Raw genomic sequence first — 20,750 nt, forward strand, 5'->3', positions numbered from 1 at the left:
CCACAGATGAACAACGTCATCCTATAATAACTTCACTGACTACTTCCCCACAGATGAACAATGTCATCCTACAATAACTTCACTGACTACTTCCCCACAGATGAACAACGTCATCCTATAATAACTTCACTACTTCCCCACAGATGAACAACGTCATCCTATAATAACTTCACTGACTACTTTCCCCACAGATGAACAACGTCATCCTATAATAACTTCACTGACTACTTCCCCACAGATGAACGCCATCCTATAATAAATAACTTCACTGACTACTCCCCCACAGATGAACAACGTCATCCTACAATAACTTCACTACTTCCCCACAGATGAACAACGTCATCCTATAATAACTTCACTGACTACTTCCCCACAGATGAACGCCATCCTATAATAACTTCACTGACTACTTCCCCACAGATGAACAACGTCATCCTACAATAACTTCACTACTTCCCCACAGATGAACAATGTCATCCTATAATAACTTCACTGACTACTTCCCCACACTAACTTTGGTGTGTGCATATCAAAGTGAAGATCTATAATGTGAGACAAGGACTTCAAGGTGAAATATGATGACAAGGTGCCACAGAACAAAGAATGGTGGCAAGAGGTGTACCTACTCACTTCCATATCCCTGGAACTTCACAAAGGAAAACAAATGATAGAAGCATGATAGGCTGACCAAAAGTACATGAAAACATTTCATCAGGAGAGAAAATGATCTATCACTACCACTCCTGTATAACATAGTCCTCACCCCCTGCATTCCCTGTACTACTTGTGCTCTAACTAGTATAGGAAATGTAGTTTTCTATGGAGAAAGAGAAGTAGGTAAAAGCCCTATATTATGTGGGGAGGGTCCCATTTTGTGGTGTCTCTCACTCTTTGCATCACCCCTCTTTTGGGTTGGTCTTTTCCAACCAGCCAGGGAAGAGCTGATGAGGTGAGACGGCCAGAGTGTCCTTCCACCCTCAGAGGACCCAGCAGGATTATGGTAGGTTCTTGACACAGGGAATGGATCAGCTACATTCAAGGCCTTAGGGAGAAGGAGCCTTCTTCGAGTCCCCGGTTTTTACATCCTATGTCTTCTCACAGATTAGCAAGGGTCTGGAGAAAGGCAGCCAAAATTTGATGTCTCTAATCTCCGCAAAATGAGTAGCTGTCACTCACACAGAATCCTGCCTGTTTCCTGGATGGAGATCACATAGGAAATTTGGGGCCAATGTTCAAAGAAGTTTCAATCACCTTGAGTTCCTTGCTTCTTCCTGCAGCCACCTAACACAGTGCTTCCAGCCCTGGCGACTGGATCAAGCTTCAGGAGCCCAGAATTCTCCAACTTATTCCATCTGAAACACGGCAATAAGTGCAACATTTACAACCTGTTCATGACACCCTGTAACGGTATTAAAAGCACAAGATGCAAGTGAAAATTCTACACAGGGAGCATTTATTTATTTGTATTTCCAGTACATCAATTTTTAGAGAAAGCATTACATATACACTTTTAATGAAATGAGGAAAAATTAATTGACAGTTTGACTAGATGAATTTTCGTAAGTAAAAAGAAAACAGCCAACTAATAAGCCTGTGATTTAAAGGTGAGATGCTACTTGGTACAAATTAGGATTAAATGTGTAGATACGGACATAAAGAGTGGAATAACCGACATTACAGACTCCAGAAAGTGGGAGGGTGAGAAAAGGTTTAGGGATGAAAAATTACCTACTGGGCACAATGTATGCTTATCTGGGTGTTAGGTACACTAAAAGCCCACATTTTACCACTATGCAATATGCCCATGTAACGAAACTGCACTTGTACCCCCTAAATCTATTTTTTTTTTTTGAGATGGAATTTCACTCTTGTTGCCCAGGATGGAGTGCAATGGCGCCATCTCGGCTCCCTGCAACCTCTGCCTCCCACGTTCAAGTGATTCTCCTGCCTCAGCCTCCCAAGTAGCGGGGATTACAGGCACCCACTACCGTGCTAGCTAATGTTTTATATTTTTAGTAGAAACAGGGTTTCACCATGTTGGCCAGCCTGGTCTCGAAGTCCTGACCTCGTGATCCACCCACCTCAGCCTCCCAAAGAGCTGGGATTACAGGCGTGAGCCACCACGCCTGGCTCTAAATCCATTTTTCAAAAAACAAATTTGCACTGAAGATTCTCCTTTTGAATGTGCATTAATTTTTCCTGATTATCTCTTGAAAAACTTCTGAGACAGCTAAGCTTGTTTCATATATTAGGTTAGCAATGGGGAAAGAATACAGTGATTTGAATTGAACTAAAGCATACTCAAAGATGTGGTCCCAGCAGAGTAGGTGCTACCTCTGCCAGTCTCTCCATCTTACCCTTCCATGAGGCTTATGTACAGAATGCCTATTTACTGCTGACCTTCTCCAGTGTGGCAGTGCCATTCCTATATGCTAAAATGTCTACACCGGGCATATCTTGATCCAACTTTTAATAACCGTACATTCTGACCCTACAAATTACACATTATTCATTCTAAAACTTAGTAGAGATCTAGGAGTGCTCTGTGTCCTAAAATGTATCAGTGTTTCCAAACTGCGGGTGCAGAATCTTTAGGGGCACACAGCCTGTCTCTTCCACTGTTGCTCTTCTCTTTCCTTATTGTTACAACTGTTTCCCCCACTCCAACATGTCCTTATTTTCATGTTTAGATATCCTTTGCCCTCCCCTTCCATCCTTGTTAGTTTATCTTCTGGGAGAAATTTTAAAACTCTCAATACTTGTTATTATTGGTAATGATAAATAGGGAAAACCTGTCACACCTTCTGAAGTTGTGGAATGACAGAGAGGCAACCCTTTGTAAATCCACAGGGGCTACTAAAAAGTGTTTGTTTTGGTTCTTTTTGTTGCATATGATTGGAGCAAAGGCTTTGATATATTTTTCAGTCTACAACTAAATTACTTGACCTCTCTGGATCTGTTACCTCTTCCATAAAAGGAGGCAGGTCTATCACTAACATCATATTAATTGGCTGACTGATTGATTCAATAAATATTTATTCTACTGAACCAAGTACTCTTAAGCTACTTCAGGTAAAAAAAAAACCAATGATCTACATATTTGGATCCCCTGAGAACCATAGTAATAACCTGTGAATGAAAATGTCTTTTAAAAAATATCCAGTTAATAAAGCTCTACAAACAACACCATTATTCTTGCCTGTGGATTGCTATTCTCTAAGTGTTCACAACCACCACTGATTTTCCACTTACGATGTTCTTTCCTTGGTTGCTTGCAAAACAAAATGGTTCACAAGAATGACCTATGAAAAGTCATGACAGAAGCAGAATGAGCATTAATATCAGAATGCCTTTGTGTGGCCCTGTGCTCCTACATGCACTGTTTTGTTTCTTCCTCATATTTTCACCTTCCTCTGAAAAGGTGCCATCTCCCCAACTTTACAACTAAGAAAACTCAGTATTCTCTTAACATATGCAGATTAGAGTAACTTCCTTTTCTCAATGAGTTCCCATAACTCATAATACATATCTCAACTGTGTTACCACAATTAGGAATTCTATTAAAATTGAATCAAATGTGAAAACATTCTGTCCTCTCATTTTAAATATTTTAAGCATGCTGCCTTTGCAAAGCATATGCTATGGAAAGAACTGGTATTAAGAAAAGATTAGTTCTGGCCGGGTGCGGTGGCTCACGCTTGTAATCCCAGCACTTTGGGAGGCCGAGGCGGGTGGATCACAAGGTCAGGAGATCGAGACCATGGTGAAACCCCATCTCTACTAAAAATACAAAAAAAAAATTAGCCAGGCGTGGTGGCGGGCGCCTGTAGTCCCAGCTACTCGGGAGAGGCTGAGGCAGGAGAATGGCGTGAACCCGGGAGGCGGAGCTTGCAGTGAGCCGAGATTGCGCCACTGCACTCCAGCCTGGGCGACAGAGCGAGACTCCGTCTCAAAAAAAAAAAAAAAAAAGAAAAGATTAGTTCTTTATAGATGGTGGTTCAAACTTCTAATTTTAAATCTCAGTTAAAATGATTGATTAAAATATGAGTGAATTTACTTTTGACTTCCACAGTTTTAACCTGGCACGCATGGGCTTGACTGTGAATACGGTAAAGCAGCTGCATGAACATCATTTAGGACACCATTCCTGCTGTTTCCTTTAAAAGGCTGACAGGGTCCTAAGTTTCTCCAGCAAAGGGGTGTCTGTGTGTATGTGCATCTACTGTACGTAGGTTACTGTAAGTCTATCTGAATTAGGGCAGTTGCCCTGCTGGCCAAAATTAACTCAGGAAACTATTTTAAATAGATAAGTTCTAGGACAGCTATGTGACATAATTAGAAACATTATGGCTTAAGATTAACTATAATTGTATTAACTATTACAGTCAACAACTAAAGACATAACGCTTTGCTGTGATACGTTTCTTACAAATTTCTTAAAACATTAGATTCTCTCATTTAAATATGTTTAACTCTTTAATTTTCCATCTAGTGCCTATTAATGTATCTAAAAGATACATAAAACTATTTCTGAAAAATGTACTAAAGAGACACGTCATTAAAAACCAATTTGGCTACTAAATTTTGTTCAAGAACTTTACTCACTACTGGTTAGGAAAAAAGCTTATCATTCACTATCCTACACAAATAAAAACACCAGTTAAAGGCGAGAGATGGAAGAGAGAGAACAGGTCATTTATTTCAGTAGCTACACCTTCTGTCACCAATCACAGGGACGAAATGACCCAAGGGTGGGTGAATCTATGCAGTAATACAGCCTTCAAAAGATAATCACATTTGCATTCTCAATTAATAGCACAGATACTACCATTTAATTTAACTCAACAATCATTTGCATATATAATAAATAAATATTTCTATACTAAGACATGAGAGAAGCAATTCTGAAGACAGTGTCTGTGGCTCACAAACACTAGTCAGCTGGGAAATACTTCCCTAACTGAGGTAATCTTTCTAGGGAAAAAATAAATCACTGGAATTTCATTTCAAAGGTTAGGGTCTCTAAAAACTGGGGAAAAAAGCAGTACAAGAGAATAATTTTACTTTATAATTTTATTCTAAAATACAACAAAACTCCCTAGAATTATGTCAGCATAACTCCTTGATGTATTTTTGTCTTTAAATTCCAAATGTGAAAGTCATAAATATTAGGCTTAAAGCTGCTGACATTTGAATCAATACTAACAGCACACAAAGAAAACATTTTAAAATTATCAGTTATGTAAAACAAGCACTGACGAAATACAAGGACTTCTGAATTACAAAGCTTATGAAACAGGTCTACAATTACCAAAACCTCAAAGGTCAAAAAAGACACTAGGAATTTCTTAAAAAGAAAGATGTTGGAAGCAGAACACTTACTAAATCAATGAAACAACTTGGACAAGATTCTGATACAAAAATCACTATCGAGACGAAGTTGAAAGAATATTTGAATTCAGTCCAGTTAAGCCACTATGCCACCTAAAACCTATTTCCTTTTCTAACTGAAACAAAACTTATCTCAAAACTTTTAGGCATTTAAACAATCTGAATTTCCTTTATTTTTCCACGGAATAATATAAAAAGAATATTCCGACAGCAACACACATTGTGCTAGCAAAGAAAAGCAAATCTGTGCTGGATACTATTAGTACCTCTTATCACAGAATACATCAAATACATTAAGGCTCTTTCTAGAATTCTAGAACTTAGAAGTGTTTCATTCAAACTAAGATACTGCAAAGGAGGAAAAAAATAGGTTTTCCACCTTTAATGGAAATTTCCAAACATGTCTGAAAATGTCTATAAAGTACACAGCTTTTCAGACCAAAACATTAGTGCCTGGATCATTTTAAGTGGTTTAGTTATTGTAAGACTGTAAGCTCATGTTTTATTACTCCAGTTATATGGTACTGTGCCATCCTTAAAAAGTATTTTGAATTTTGAAAAAACTTCTCTTTTCCTAGAGAACAATTACGATGCATGTAAGGTAGTCTTCTGGCAAAGGATGAGAAACATCAGAATGTGCCCAAGTGTAACAGTTAGAGAATAATGAGAGTTTTGGGAATTACAGCAGGATACAGAAAAATAATTTTTAGGTCCAAAATTTGCTACCATAATTAACCTTAAACAAATTCACCAAAAGCCGTGATTAATAAAATCTGTTCACTTTATAGAAGTAACTCTAACATGATTATGGAATGGTTAAATCTGGGGGCACACACCCTACCTAAGTACCATGGCAAAGGCTCCCAGCTGTAAGGCTGGTGTGCAACATCTACTTTAACAGATTCTGCAGCATGGCTGTTGCATAGGTGGGCCGAGCCTGTCTGCTCTCAATCGCATTCTGAAGGTACTGGATGCCTCCACAGCGTTCCCAGATTTCTTCAAACTGTCTTGGCAAGATCTCAGCACCACGCTTCCGAGTCAGGCCAGTCTCCTCAAGATTCAGCTCACACATCTCCATGTCGTCCTTACCTGTATTCATGAGATATCAGAAAATCACCATCTCTCTCTCTTCAGGACCATTTCTTACCAATTGTATGCCTGAAATACCTATTAATTCTCATAGATTTGAAAACTTCCTAAGACTTTTTCTCTAAGATGGAAATCTGCTTAATAAAATCACCAGAAACAATTAAAATTTGTCCCCCATCAAGGACCCTTTCAATATTAATAAACACTGCTATTGATCAAACAAGTTATCAGAGTTAATAAAAATGCTACATTTCCTCAAGCCACTACAAATCAATGGATATGATGAAACACAAATGGAAGCGTTTTTAGGATACAGACAAGTTTCTATGTGCTAAGAACATAATTTAATCCAAGCAATTTCACATTATAAATGAGTTAATCCTCACTGAACTGGAAATGTGATTTAACCGCAAGACTCCATCCCTCAACCCTGAAATTTAATAAATTATTATATTATACATTAGAATGTTTCATTCAGAGAGTTTATGATGTTTTCTGTTTTATAATTTGTCTTTCATGTGAATCATACACACCAGCCACAAGTAGGATGGGTGGCTTGTCAGGATGGAGTTCCATTTGCCGGGCAATCCATGGTCCATCAAAATGGGCATACCACCAGCCTTTTTTCTTACTCTGAGGGTCTTTGTACTGGTCAGCAGGGCGGATGAATGGGATGCGGAAGAAGCGTTGCTGTCGGTTCATTTCAATCTCCTGCTGCCTGGCAGGAATCTGAGCTGCTGGGTTCTGCTGAGCTATTACACAGAACAAGGAAAGTTATACCAGCAGCTCAAGGGAAAAGAAAAGAGCCTTGAATCCTAAAATATACCCCAATAATTTTTTAAAAAGAAGAAAAGTCCCTAATAGTAAATTTAAAACAAAATGCAAATATTTATTGCCTATGAATTAATAAAATTCAGAGTGTTACTTCTTAGAATTGTCTTTCCCTTAAGATGTTTCCTAGCACTGCAAACACACACACACACACACACCACCACCACCACCACTACCAGCAACAAACCCCTGTCAGATTCCCACAAATCACTGTAATGGTAACCGAAAATAAACTCACATGGCAGGAAAACAAACTACTATTATTTACTAGATTTATATTCTTCCTCCAAAGAGTTCAAATTTGTAGAGTAACTTTCATTCGACTATTTAAGATAGAACAAAATAAACAGTAATTTCAAAAATCTGAAGGATGTAGACATTTGTCAGTTTAATCACTATTTCCACAAAAAGTAGAAGCCATATAAAAATTTTTTCTTTTGCCAACAAATTTTAGGATTTAAAATGACCACAATGACATAGATATTAACAACATTTAGACAACTATATGACAAAAAAAAAACCTTATAACAGTAAGCATAAACTTTCCCTTAAAGATACTTACTTACTCTGAAATCAGATTTCTCTTAGAATAAAATCCAATGCAGTAAGTGCAAAGTATGTAACATTTGGTTCTCCTTGCCAAAAGAAAAGAAAAATCCTTGCTTTTCTACTAGTACTGGGCATTTCATTCATATCTATCTTTCATTCCTAGCTCAATTTTCATTACTTAACAATTAGGTTTTTATTTTATCTGCAAATGTAAACATTTCCCTGGGGCAATGACTTTACATCTTTAGCAGCATAATTTTGGTTAGCCTGTTTAATCTGTTTTATACTCATAGAACTTCAAAAGTGGAACAACCATTTACAGCAGCTCAATTAAGAGTCTCACTATGAAAATCTAAGTGTGTCAAAGAAATATTGTAAAATGTACATATGATATAAAGCCAAGAACAGCCACACGGCTTTTGTAAGAATTTGCAAATACTGAAAGGATGAAAATACTCTTATTCTACTTTTTATACCAAGAAATAGCAAAATCTTTATAGCAGTTGAATGTATTTCTTTGCAAACCAGAGAAAGCAAAAAGCAGTTAGCAAAGCTATATATGCCTATGAAAGAATGAGAGGCCCGGTTTTGTTAGTAACTTTAAAAGCCGCATCACATATTAACAGACATCTGCTTATCTATTCTTTCGCTCCTGCTTTCCCAGAGCTACTTACAGTTCAGTGTTTCTACTTTTAAGTTTTTAAAACTCCCTACATTGTGGAAAATGTACTAATTCAAAACTAAGAATTTAAAAACCTTCCCTCCATCTACGTAGTGAATTAGAATTTAATGTCCAGTTTACAGGAAATTTACCATGATACTGATAGTCATTCATTAATTAACCTACTTTTCAATTTGAAGTAAGTCTCCTGTAAGTTAAGATACTGGATAAAATTCAGAAACTAAATAGAAAGTCTTTGATAGCTTTTCTTACTAACGGGAGAACTGAAATTTTGTTGGGGAAGACTAGAAACGAATGCTTATCTGGAAAAACACAAAGATGGAGACGTTAAAAGCTTGCAACTAATATTCTAAGTAACTTTCCTTCACATTCAATTGTGTAATCTTCAAATGCAGCCCTATAAATTATAAGAAGCACTTCCAAACATCAGGTCCAACCAGTTGGCAAATGAATGTGATGTTATACCCAAATCATTACTGCCCAACTAATTCTACAAGAGATTTGCTGTGCACTAAGGTGACTCAAAGCTTTTAAATTATCAAAGAATGTGTATCATAAGAAGCTATAAACGTAACAGAATAATCTCCTCTTCCTATTTAAGGAGGTATCATTATTAAACCTGTATACACTATCACATTATCTATAAAACTAAAATACCTTTGGCAGAAATGCAGACACCATCAGTGTTTGAAAATACAGTGACCAAAACCAGCACCTAAAAGTTAGTCTTTATTCTAAAAGGTCAGCTGCTATGTTAAGAGTTTTGCTACAATAAGAATTGTATATACTCTCAGTTTAAAATGCTAGTCATTTTCTTAATGCAAGTAATTTGATAAAACATTAATTTCATTAGATTTTTTGTAATACATATACATACTGGAGTGATCCAAATAAAGCATCATCTCAAATTAAAATATATCTTAGTATGGATATAACAACTTTAACACACTACAATTCCACTTAAAATTGTAGCAAAACAACTTTTAATAGAAGTTAGTACTTTGTAAAGTATTTTAACCCATCTTCCAGTTAGCTCATGAGTTACCACCCATTGACTTACGTGAATTGTTCAAAAATGGTGCAAAATCTGTGAACAAATATTTTATGTTGAAGAAAAGATAAAAATGCCAAAACTGTCAAATGAGCATTTTTCTAATTTATAAAGCCTTCCCATCAACTGAGGTGGTGACTGGAAAGTAAATATCCTACCCACAAGCCAAATAGTCTCAGAATTACCTAAAAGCAGGTGCTGCTCTCTGATTTTTTTAAAAGGCTATTTTGACTGATTAGGCTCAGGAAATTCTGATTGAAGCACATATAAAAAGGACCAAAATTAAAAAATCATACTTCATTTGTGATTTTTGGAACATACATCCAAACAAAAACCTAATACAATGACTTAATAGACATTATAGTACCTTTCATACATTACTAGAATTTTCATAGAAAACAATGAGAATTCATCAAAAAATTATATACATTACAGGAGTAAAAACATTACTACTTTTTGGTAACAGTATGTTTTGCTTTCTTTAAACTGTCTAAATCTTAAACTCACGCCATTTTTATTTTATAAACTATAAAATAAAACTACTTTCCAAAATCATTGTTTTAAACAATTAATTACTCTAAATGTTTACTAGGTGATTTGTCACTGCCCAAAAAATTATTTCTAAAAAATCTCCCTCTGCAGTAAATGAGATGAAAGCATGCTCATCCAGGACTGTACCAGGAAGAGGGTCTGAGGCTCCTTAGGCATTATTTTAAGAGTTTACCATTAGCTGTCAACCTATTACTCTCTAAGTCAACAATATGAAGCTACATTTTTGTTAATCATAAGTTGTCATCACTTTATTTTCTCAAATTAATGAATTGTTCCTTCTAAATATTAGACTACACAGCACTTCCTTTTAAAGGGTGTTTAGCTGCCACATTAGGAAATCATTTAAGTATAGAATTTTCTCAATTGAGCTTCTTGGTGCTCTTTAACCTTTGCTTTTAGCTATGCTCCTGTGTCAAGATGAATTTTGTATAAGAAAGAACATAAAGATAAAGAGAAAAGCAAAAAAAAAGTACTTTTCAGAGCAGAAGTTACATTTGATAAAATATATCCTGAAAATGACTCATAATCAAGTTCTCTGAAGGCTTAATATGTATGTGTGGGGTTGTGTTCACATAAATTCCTAAATTTGTTCATAGACCTTGATAGAACCCTTAGGAAGCTTTCCTAATCTACTCTTTTGTTTTCCCAAATAATATATTACAAACAGAAACAGCAGTTGAACCAGCAAGGTGAGCCACGTATTATTTGCATCTTTTTTGGATAAAGCTAGATGAATAAGGTATCAAAGTTTGAGTCACAAATACAATAAATATGTGTTCATTAATTTAAAATGTGTGTGCCAAATATTACAACAAGAACCTCTTTTTGTTTTAAGAAGTGTGATCACTCAGATGTATTAATTTTTAAATACAATATAATGAAAGTCTGTCAAGTTAAAGTTAGTAATTATAACATTTACAGCTAAAAAGAATAGCCCACTGTCATTTTTTCCAAAACAAAGGTAATCTGTGGTCAGAACTCAGTACACAGTGAACAGCTAATGTAATCATTTTGTTGTGTTTAATTAGAAGAGGAAAAATATGAAACTGGAGAAGAGAGTGGTGTCACAGTATTTAGTGGGGCTTCCACCTGCCACTTCTTGGTTACAAGTGATTTCCCACTGCCCTTGCATAGCCCTATATTCTGATTGCCACCCCTTGAGCAATAACTGGCACTAATATTACCCTTATTAATAATAATATTGCCCTCACTCAATCCATTCTTTGCAACAACTTAGAAACACTAAAATTCCACTATTAAATTGACTTTATTTAAACACTGCTTTTATTTACTTAGAAGGTAGTGAGGAAAGCAAAATATAACCAAGAACTCATTTTTTAAGTCAACCTGGGTCCTGCATTGCTAAGATATACTATCAACTGTTGGGAATATACCACTTAGGGGGAAAAAAACACACAAAATATTGAATCTGCTGTCACCTTGATGTTAACCAGAATTAAGCTAATAAATTGTGCCAATTTAAACATAGTAAATCCAATTATTGCTTTAAAGATTGAAATTACAACTCACATATCACACAAGGTATTCTCAGTCAATGTTAAAGCTCATGCATGCTTTTACTAGGTTATATCTCTTCTACTCTACTTTCCAATTTCAAGTATACACCTTGGCCTTTTGCATAACAAAGTAACAAAATCCATGTTCAGGATCCCAATCAAAAAATCACATCTTGATCTAGGCAAAACTCTAGTCTGAAGCAAGGTAATATTTCTCACTTTTATATATTTGCAGTATTGTAAAATAATGTTTGCAGTAAAATTATTTTTGAAACAAAGGAATTAGAGTGTAAATGGACAATGCATGAATCAATTCCTTTCTTTTTCCAGGCTATAACCCTATTCTGGGAGCAAAAGAAAAGTACTTATAGCTACATATAAAAAAGATAAAAATATTGAGTATTTCAGGGAACTATTTCTAAAAACTGAGCTACATTAAATTTTAAAAATTAGAAAAAGGGGTGGGAGCAGTAGCTCATGCCTATAATCCTAGAACTTTGGAAGGCCAAGGCAGGAGGATTGCTTGAGCCCAGCAGTTTGAGACTAGCCTGGATAAAATGGCAAGATCTCATCTCTATTTATTTAAAAAATAAAAATTATAGAAAATTTAAAAATAAAAACTAAGCATCATCCTTTTTAGCAACTCATTTTCACATGTAAAATTCATTTCACATGTAAAGTAAAAGATGCATGGCAATCCTGACATTTTCACATTTAATCTTGTGAGTGTGTGCACATGTGTGTGTGAAAATTACACATGCAAACTCTCTTCAGACAAGAAAATTCTTGTCTCAATTATAGTAAATTCAATATATCTTAACAAGTATGAGTTTAAAGACATACTCATAAAAATAATGCTATAAAAGACAGGCCATCAAGGCTGTATTAGGTTCAATGGCTCACTGTTCTAAAATAGAAAATTTATACGGGACATTTTACCCATGTCTTAAGTACAGACACATGCATTTATATACATATATTTTAAAACGTTCAAAAGTACAGATTTGTTTTTACCATAATCAGTAACAGACTTTGGAGCACGTTGCTCTGTTTCAGTATTTCTCTTCTTGTTCTTAGATTTCCAAGCATGATACACTTTTAGTCTCCTATGAAATTCTTCTCTGCAAGCTGCCAGGAGCTCAATATCTATTGATTACATTGAGCAAAAAAAAAAATTGACATGTTAATTTATTCATCTAACATAATGATATAATCTGTGGCATAAGGAGATTTTATTATTTTTAAATTAATGGTACAAAATCAAAAGTAAGCTAATTATTCATAAAGATAAACATTTTATAATATTATTGTTCAACTTTACAGATCATTTCCTTACACAGTATTACTATCTTACATCATTTGCTCCACAGAAGAACTCTGAACTAAACAGGTCTTTTATATGAAGGAATTGAATCAGAAACGTTAAGCAACTTGTCGAAGGCAACAAGTCTTTACAATAGAATAAAAAGTCACTGTGATAAAATACAAACTAGATTCACAAGCAAGACATTTTTTATAATTATGCAGAGATACTCAGTGGAGGAAAATATAGTGAGAAATTATGTACAATTATGATACTTTTGTTTCTAGTCAGTTTTCTGAATTCATCGTTCCTACTCATAGTTTTCTGAATTCAAACACTGTGATTTAAATAAGAACATAACTATGTGGGATCCTCTGGATATAGTATTTTACTCTAATTGTTCTGTGGGAAGAAAAATAGCCTTAAAAAGAAAGCACTGCATTGCCATTTGTTACTGTGCATTCATGGACCAAAAGATTCAGATAATATAGGTATTATATATACATACAAACACACACACACACACACACACACACACCTCACCCCAATCTAGGTATTTATCACCTATCACTATCAACATTTTCTATTTTTGATCTTCTCCAAACACTTACCACAAGAAGTATTGATGGTATCACGTAGTTCTGCATATTTCCATTTACTAAGATCATATTTCTTGGTACCAGCAGCTGCTTTGGTGGCTTGTACAGCAGGACCTCTGTAATTATTACACATTTTTGCATGTTTAAACCAGAAACATGAAGAAAACATTGACTAAAGAGGCAAGAAAGCGTGCATAAGTTTGAAAACCGGAAACAGCTACTAGAAAAACATAATTTTTGTTTCTTTGACGGATGAGATTAATAATGGCATACTAAAAGATGGCCAAATAAATTAAAAATTTCCAGCATGCCAATTGATAGTCACATTAGATTTTAAATCCAAACTTTTGATTCTAATATTCTAGTTCCACAAACTTCCCCCAGACTTCAGTTTCAATGTTTTTACTAATACATATATGAACACTTAAAGTTTAAAAATATACTGACATATATTCCTCAAAATCAAGAAAGAAATCCTCAACACACCTGAAAGATCATTAAAAGCATATTAAAGTTTTGTTTATGAGCAATGAGGCTGCCCAGTGCAATCACCTGGAGAGACTGCGGAAAGCTACAGACGGCCAAACTCCATTCACACACAGTGGCTCAGAATATCCCTGGGCCTCTGGATGTTTACAGAGTACACAGGTAAGTAGCCAAAACCTGCAACCCACTGCATTAGAGTCACTCAAGTTGGCTTAAAGAACGGATGGAATCTGGAAACTCTTTACTTTTTAGGCTTCACTGCTATAAGAACACTTAGAAAAGTTCTACAAGCAGACAAAAACCACACCCTCATAAGTAATAAGAAAACTAGTAAATTCAAGAGGTTTTAGCTCATGAGGTAAATAACAGAGATTTCAAAGGGCACAAGTGCTGTATCATGACCCATTTAGTAGCACGTATGGGGAAACAGGAAAGAAATAAAATCCAAAGCACTCAATAAAATGAAATAAATTCAACTTTTTCAAAACTGCTACGCAGTGCTTTAAGGCCTGCTTTTTTGGTTTTGTTTTTTGTTTGTTTTTGGTTTTGTTTTTTTTTGAGAAGGGGTCTGGCTCTTTCACCCAGGCTGGAGTGCAGTGGTACAATCTTGGCTCACTGCAACCTCCATCACCCGGGCTCCAGCAATTCTCCCACCTCAGCCTCCTAAATAGCCGGGACTACAGGCACCCACCACCAAGCCGGGCTAATTTTTATAATTTTTGTAGAGATGGGGTCTCGCCATGTTGCCCAGGCTGGTCTCGAACTCCTGAGCTCAAGTGATCTGCCCACCTCAGCCTCCCAAAGTACTGGGATTACAGGCGTTGACCCACCACACCTGGCCTTTAAGACTTTTATGCATATAATTTGAGATCATTAATCAGAAAATATGGGAACAATTTATTTTCTGTAATAATAAACTTATTTTTCGGCAAAAGATTACACTTGCAAATAGCAGACACTCAGAATAAGCTGCAAGACTTTAAGCTCAGTGGAACAAGGGAAGAGTTTAAATACATCACATTTCAAGACATGAAAAGAAGGTGGCACAAAATATTAAAATAAGTATTAAAGAACAAAAGTATTGCTTCTTAGGTATCACACGAGGAAATTCTCCATTATCATCTACTATCTAAAATATACTTCCTCTTAAAGAGGGTTGATCAAGATATAATACCTGAAAATAAACATGTGTTTTCTCAGTCTTTTACATTTTGAAAGATAACAGCCATCCTGGCACGCAGTGAAGACACAAACTTAATTGAAAAATGATGTCTGAGAATATGTTACTTTCTTCCTGAAGTAAAAGAAATTATTCTTTCAATATTAAGCTTAACAATGAAATAAATAAGGTACCCTTGCTTCTTTAAAAGGCCTGTGTATGCTTTCATTCTAGAAAATAAAAAATAGCATACTTCATCCTACATACTTAAAATTGTTTGACATAGTGATTGTTAGTTACATATAAGACTAGCTAAAGAATAATGTGTGGCCATTAGTCCTTCCTGTATTTTTATGATTAAAATCTGTTTTAGCTTTGTTGCAGAATCTCTACATTTCATAAGCGGTCTAAGTGGCAATTTTCCATGTAGCTTTTTGGTCTTAATTGCTTTGCTCAAAAACGGCCAGCTGTGTATCAGCAAGGTCTCTCATTTCCTTAACAATAAATTATGCTTTTACATTTATTCAAATATTCTTTGTCTTTTCTACATCCCTAAACTACTAATCAATAAACGAAAAAAATTCCTTTTATTTTTAAGCTGTTCTGGGAGTCTTTTCTAGGAGGGCAGCTAAAAATTATTATGTTTTGTTTTTGTTGTTATCTTTTCTTTTGAAAGAAGAGGTAAATTGACATAATATACAGTTTTATAGATTGTCAGAATGTATATAAGGTATTAGAATATATGTAAAATGTGTTTTGATACTTTTAAAAATTACATTAAATTCAAATGATTATTGCTTAAAATATGGTTTTAATATCCCTAACTTTTCATTCCTATTACCTCAAACAAAACTGTATCTACTAAAAAACATAGCATCCAAAGAAGTACATCAATGCAACACATTTAAATGTTTCCCCACCCCCATCTCTGGAGTTACTAAAATAGTAAAGGGGTAATTTGCTGATTATTCAGACTTGCTATAAAGACAATCATGTAAAGAATACAATAGTAGCAAACTGATTTTTAAGTGTTAATATATTAACACTTTTAATTATCTTTGTAACTTCAAAATTAAGAATTAACATGTTAGTGAATCATATCCATTTATAAAAGTAATGGACCAGATCCTGCTGGTGGCTCAATTTACACCAGTGGTTTTCAAACCATGTGCCATAGTGCAGAGCCCCTCAAGAGCCATGCTCTTACTCTACCTCCTCTTCAACGACGCACAGTGGTGCCCAAATTAGGGGCAGCACCACCCCAGGGAGAGTTGCAAAATACTCATTTTGTCATGATGAGGGGAAGAAGTCCCCTACTGAGACCGAGTTGGTGGAGGCCAGAGATAAGCAGTAGAGTTCCACTGTCAAGGGAACTGTCCCACTCAAAATGCCAATGGTATCCCCACGACTTTGGAGGAATACTGGTTTTTAACTTTTTCTTTGTTGGGTGGGGTGAGGGAGAAGTGATATTTCTTGTACAGAAAGAAATATCACTTTACATAGAAAGAGTAGGCTACTCATGTAACAGGTTCTGGTCCAAATAATCAAAAGTAATTTAAAAATATGATTTTGAGGTGAACACTTATTTCCCCCAATTACACTGCACTAACCTACTCAAAAATTCTGACATTTCTTTGGCCATTTGTTCCCTACAAGAAAAATGATAATACAACATGGTTACATAAAAGGCATACTACATAAATTAAATATCTAGAAGTATAATTAAAATATATATTTTCAATATTATTTAACAATTGTTCATAACTGTTTTACTTTGTTAATGCCTATAATATACTATTCAACAAATCTAGCTGTAACACACAGAAAAATTTTTGTTTAAATCCAGTTCAAGTTATTTGAATGTCTCTCCATTTTTGCAGTAGCAACTTTTAGATAAAATCTCAGGAACGCTTTTATGGTATTCTTTTCCATATAGAATACAAATAACATGGTCTAAATCCATACAGGAAACTTGACAAGATATAGATTCCATATGAGGATTTTTGCACTAGAGTTGCTTAGTAAATATTACTCAGATACGGCACAATGGTGAAAACCACAAGCTGATGTATTTGACAGCGTCAGAGTTTTAAAAAGAATGTGATGTATTCAAAGCTCTAAAAATTCCAAATCGAGGCATGCTTTTAAGAAAAAGAATATCAAAACAGGGACTAATGAAAGATCTGAGGCATTCTGATTTTCCAGGGATAAACACTTGCCAAAGGCAAAAAACTTATTTTGCTTTTGTTACCCAGAAGAGTGTAACTTTTCTCAAAATTTGTTTAATTCTTTAAAACGGAATGAAGTTTCATAGTGTTCATCAACATTTCTTTAACTGATTTCCCTGCTATTTGCTCTTTTCCTTCATAATTATTTTCTCATTCATTCTACTCATCAAACTCTAGTAACCTCAAACCCTTCCAAATCAGTAAAATCATAAGAAAAGACGATGGGTGTATTTGCTTCCAGGTGCAATTTCCTGAATGCCTGCCAAGAGCTGGGACCCTGACTAAAGGAGTAGAAGACTCCTGTATTCCTCTTTTCTCATAATGAACACTGTCTACAATTATATACGGATGGAGGTCTATGAAAGCACAGTCAGAGAACAAGATATCTTTCAAAGCTGACAGTGAAGGACAGCAAAAACAAAATATAACACAAATACAATCTAATAAAAATTACCTTTGAGCAATACATTTATCAATCTCTCTTTAAGCTGGTAGTTTCTCAGATTCTCACTTTCAAATGCAGCATGATTTTGATAAGTATGTTTAATTCTATTATCACTCCATCTCAAGGTTTTTGTCTCAGGATTCAAGAGCATCTGTTTTTACCATCTTTTCCTCCTAAAGCTTCCTCCATTTCTTTTCCCATGGTAGGTTTTAAGTGAGTCCATGGACTTTCAAATCTCATTACCACTGGGTCTGTTGATCACACGGGTGTTTTTCTGTGTGCTCTGACACCACAATGGATGGCAGTCTCTACTGATGCATTATCCTCCCTGACCCTACATCAAGATACACCTGACCTAGACCAATACATTGCAACAAATTCGCCAGACAGAAATGGTTCCTGCACGCAGGTGCTTTCTTCCTTCTGATTTTACCAAACTATATGCAAATATAATTTCACCTTAGACATTGATTGCGGGCTTATTTAATTCAAGCTCAAATGGTTAACTATAAAGCAGCTGTGGCAATGGAGGGCAAGAGTGCCCACTCACAGATATTTTCAAAATTTGGGGCAGTACTGTGGTAACAACGATGTGTGAGTATACTCCTGGCATCTGCCAAGATAAGGGGAAAGGAATGCCAAATGGCCTATCCAAGGAAGAACTGCTCCATGCCCCATTTAACTTTAACATGTCCGTGAGACATATAGAGGTGAAAAACACATGCAAACACATAATTTACATGTAAACAAAGTTTTACATGTAAACAACGTATTTTTTGCATGCCTTTAATATTCACAGAATTTGTCTAGGGCTTACGCAAATACTGCGTAATTGAGAGAATATTGTACTTGGCTCTGTTCAGAACTTCACAAAGGATTGTTCACAATTTCATGGCATGTGAATGCCCAACACAACATTCTTATATCAATTTGTCTTTGTAGCCACAGCATTCGTGGTGATTCTATACATAACCAAAAACATCTGATCGCTTGTCTTCTACTGCAGTTACGCACAAGCACTTTCATATTAAATAAATGTTTTATTATAAATGACTATCCTTGTATTTCTCCTTTACATATATTGTTTGGAGAGTTGTTTACAGAGGTTGCATCATTTATTAAAAAACTGTTATTGGGACTGGAGCCTGATAGAGTTGAGAATCCTCATCATAAATGTTAAGTTGGAGTCCTTAAAGCTGTTAAAATAAAGATTTTATATATATTACAAAATCCTTATATGTAGTATACATAACATACCTACAAAATATGTTTTATATTTCATATAAATGAAATTTATATTCCAAATGTTACCTGGATTCTTTGTGGGTAGATTTTCATACGAAAAAGATACATTAGTACCAAAGTTAGCATTACATATACAATTTCAGATGATGAATTATTTTAGATACAGCAGAATGAACTATCATATATACTGAAAATCAAATATTTTATTATTATTTATGCCTCCACACCTGCTTCTATAAAGAAGTAAGGTAAGGGACAGTTAAAAAAAAATACACAAAACAGGCCGGGCACAGTGGCTCACGCCTGTAATCCCAGCACTTTGGGAGCCCGAGGCAGGTGGATCACGAGGTCAAGAGATTGAGACCATCCTGGCCAACATGGTGAAACCCCGTCTCTACTAAAAATACAAAAATTAGCCGAGCATGGTGGTGCATGCCTGTAGTCCCAGCTACTTGGGAGGCTGAGGCAGGAGAATTGCTTGAACCCGAGAGACAGAGGTTGTGGTGACTCGAGATGACACCACTGAACTCTAGCCTGGGCAACAAGAGCGAAACTCTGTCTCAAAAAAAAAAACATAAAACAAAATGGGTATTACGTTATAGTTTAAACAGACGATACAAAGAAGGAAACCAAATCATGAGCTACTGTGATTGAGCACCAAACAAGAGCATTCAACATTTTTCCTAGACAAGAAAAATATGAAAAAGGTTATCTCATTACCTTTCAATAGAAGAAAATAATTTAAAATTTACTCCAATGAGAAAACTACTCCCAAAAAAGTATCTACAACCTATTTTTAAAAAGGTAAAGGTAAGTGACATACGGTGTCATTTTGGGTCTTGTTCCATCATTTCTGTGAAAAGAATATATTTTAGTTAATATCGTAACCAATTGTGAACTGTGAAAATCTGGATTGCGCAAATTTGTGTTTCAATTACTTTACTCATTGATTTTAAAAACTCAATTATTTCTAACAACACATGAGATCACTCAGAATTTTAATATATTTTTATGTATTCATTAAAAATGATTGGAAAATAAGGCATGCAGTGAAAATTAAAGAGCAAATACATTACATCTAGATTAGAAAATTCATATATTGTGAGGTTTGTTTTTAATAGAATCTGGATATTATTTTACAATTTTAGGTCATTTGAAACCATCTCTTTGCATCAAGGATCATATGTGTAACTGATTGAAATTATATTTTAGAACATATGACATACGTCGAAAACAATTCTTACTTAGAAGTTACTGGATAAGAATCCAAGCTGGAAAAGTAACTTAAAATTGCTTATTGAAGCAGAATCGATCTATAATATATATATTTTTTAACACAGCACAGACCCCAACAACATCATGCTATAGATTAGGAACAGTTTACTTAGTTCTTACTCATAAATTTGTTAGAGAAAACACTCAGTGCTAACAAAGGTAAAATAAACATTCAAAAACATTTAGCTATAGCCCATGGAGTAAGATTAAACTATCAAACATGTGATATCTGTCTAGAATATCTTTCATAATTAAGTGCTAATGCTTGTAGTTCAGAGTATAAAATAACCACGATGTCCAGAAGGGAAGGAGCTCATGAGGACTGAGGGTCAGGGAAAGCTTCCTGGA

At 35.1% G+C, this 20,750-nt stretch overlaps 1 protein-coding gene across 9 annotated transcripts in view; it reads right to left on the minus strand.

The window, feature by feature from the left end:
* Nucleotides 1–4,674: 4,674 nt before the first annotated feature.
* MYO6 (myosin VI) overlaps nucleotides 4,675–20,750 on the minus strand; it is a 152,934-nt gene continuing 136,858 nt past the window's right edge. For 5 of the 9 annotated variants that reach the window (XM_032152890.2, XM_058435045.1, XM_058435055.1 and 2 more), the window contains 7 exons: nucleotides 19,951–19,980; nucleotides 16,820–16,858; nucleotides 13,577–13,680; nucleotides 12,677–12,808; nucleotides 9,603–9,629; nucleotides 7,014–7,232; nucleotides 4,675–6,480 (listed from right to left, as the gene is read on the minus strand). In XM_032152890.2, coding sequence (XP_032008781.1) covers nucleotides 6,281–6,480; nucleotides 7,014–7,232; nucleotides 9,603–9,629; nucleotides 12,677–12,808; nucleotides 13,577–13,680; nucleotides 16,820–16,858; nucleotides 19,951–19,980 — 751 coding nt within the window. In that variant the 3' untranslated portion in view covers nucleotides 4,675–6,280. Of the gene's footprint in view, nucleotides 6,481–7,013; nucleotides 7,233–9,602; nucleotides 9,630–12,676; nucleotides 12,809–13,576; nucleotides 15,345–16,819; nucleotides 16,859–19,950; nucleotides 19,981–20,750 lie in introns of those variants that run through there. The other 4 variants (XM_058435058.1, XM_058435060.1, XM_058435064.1 and 1 more) reach the window with 4 other exon arrangements.

This window comes from Hylobates moloch, unplaced genomic scaffold (assembly GCF_009828535.3).
Source record: "Hylobates moloch isolate HMO894 unplaced genomic scaffold, HMol_V3 SCAFFOLD_2, whole genome shotgun sequence".
Classification (NCBI taxonomy): Eukaryota; Metazoa; Chordata; class Mammalia; order Primates; family Hylobatidae; genus Hylobates; species Hylobates moloch.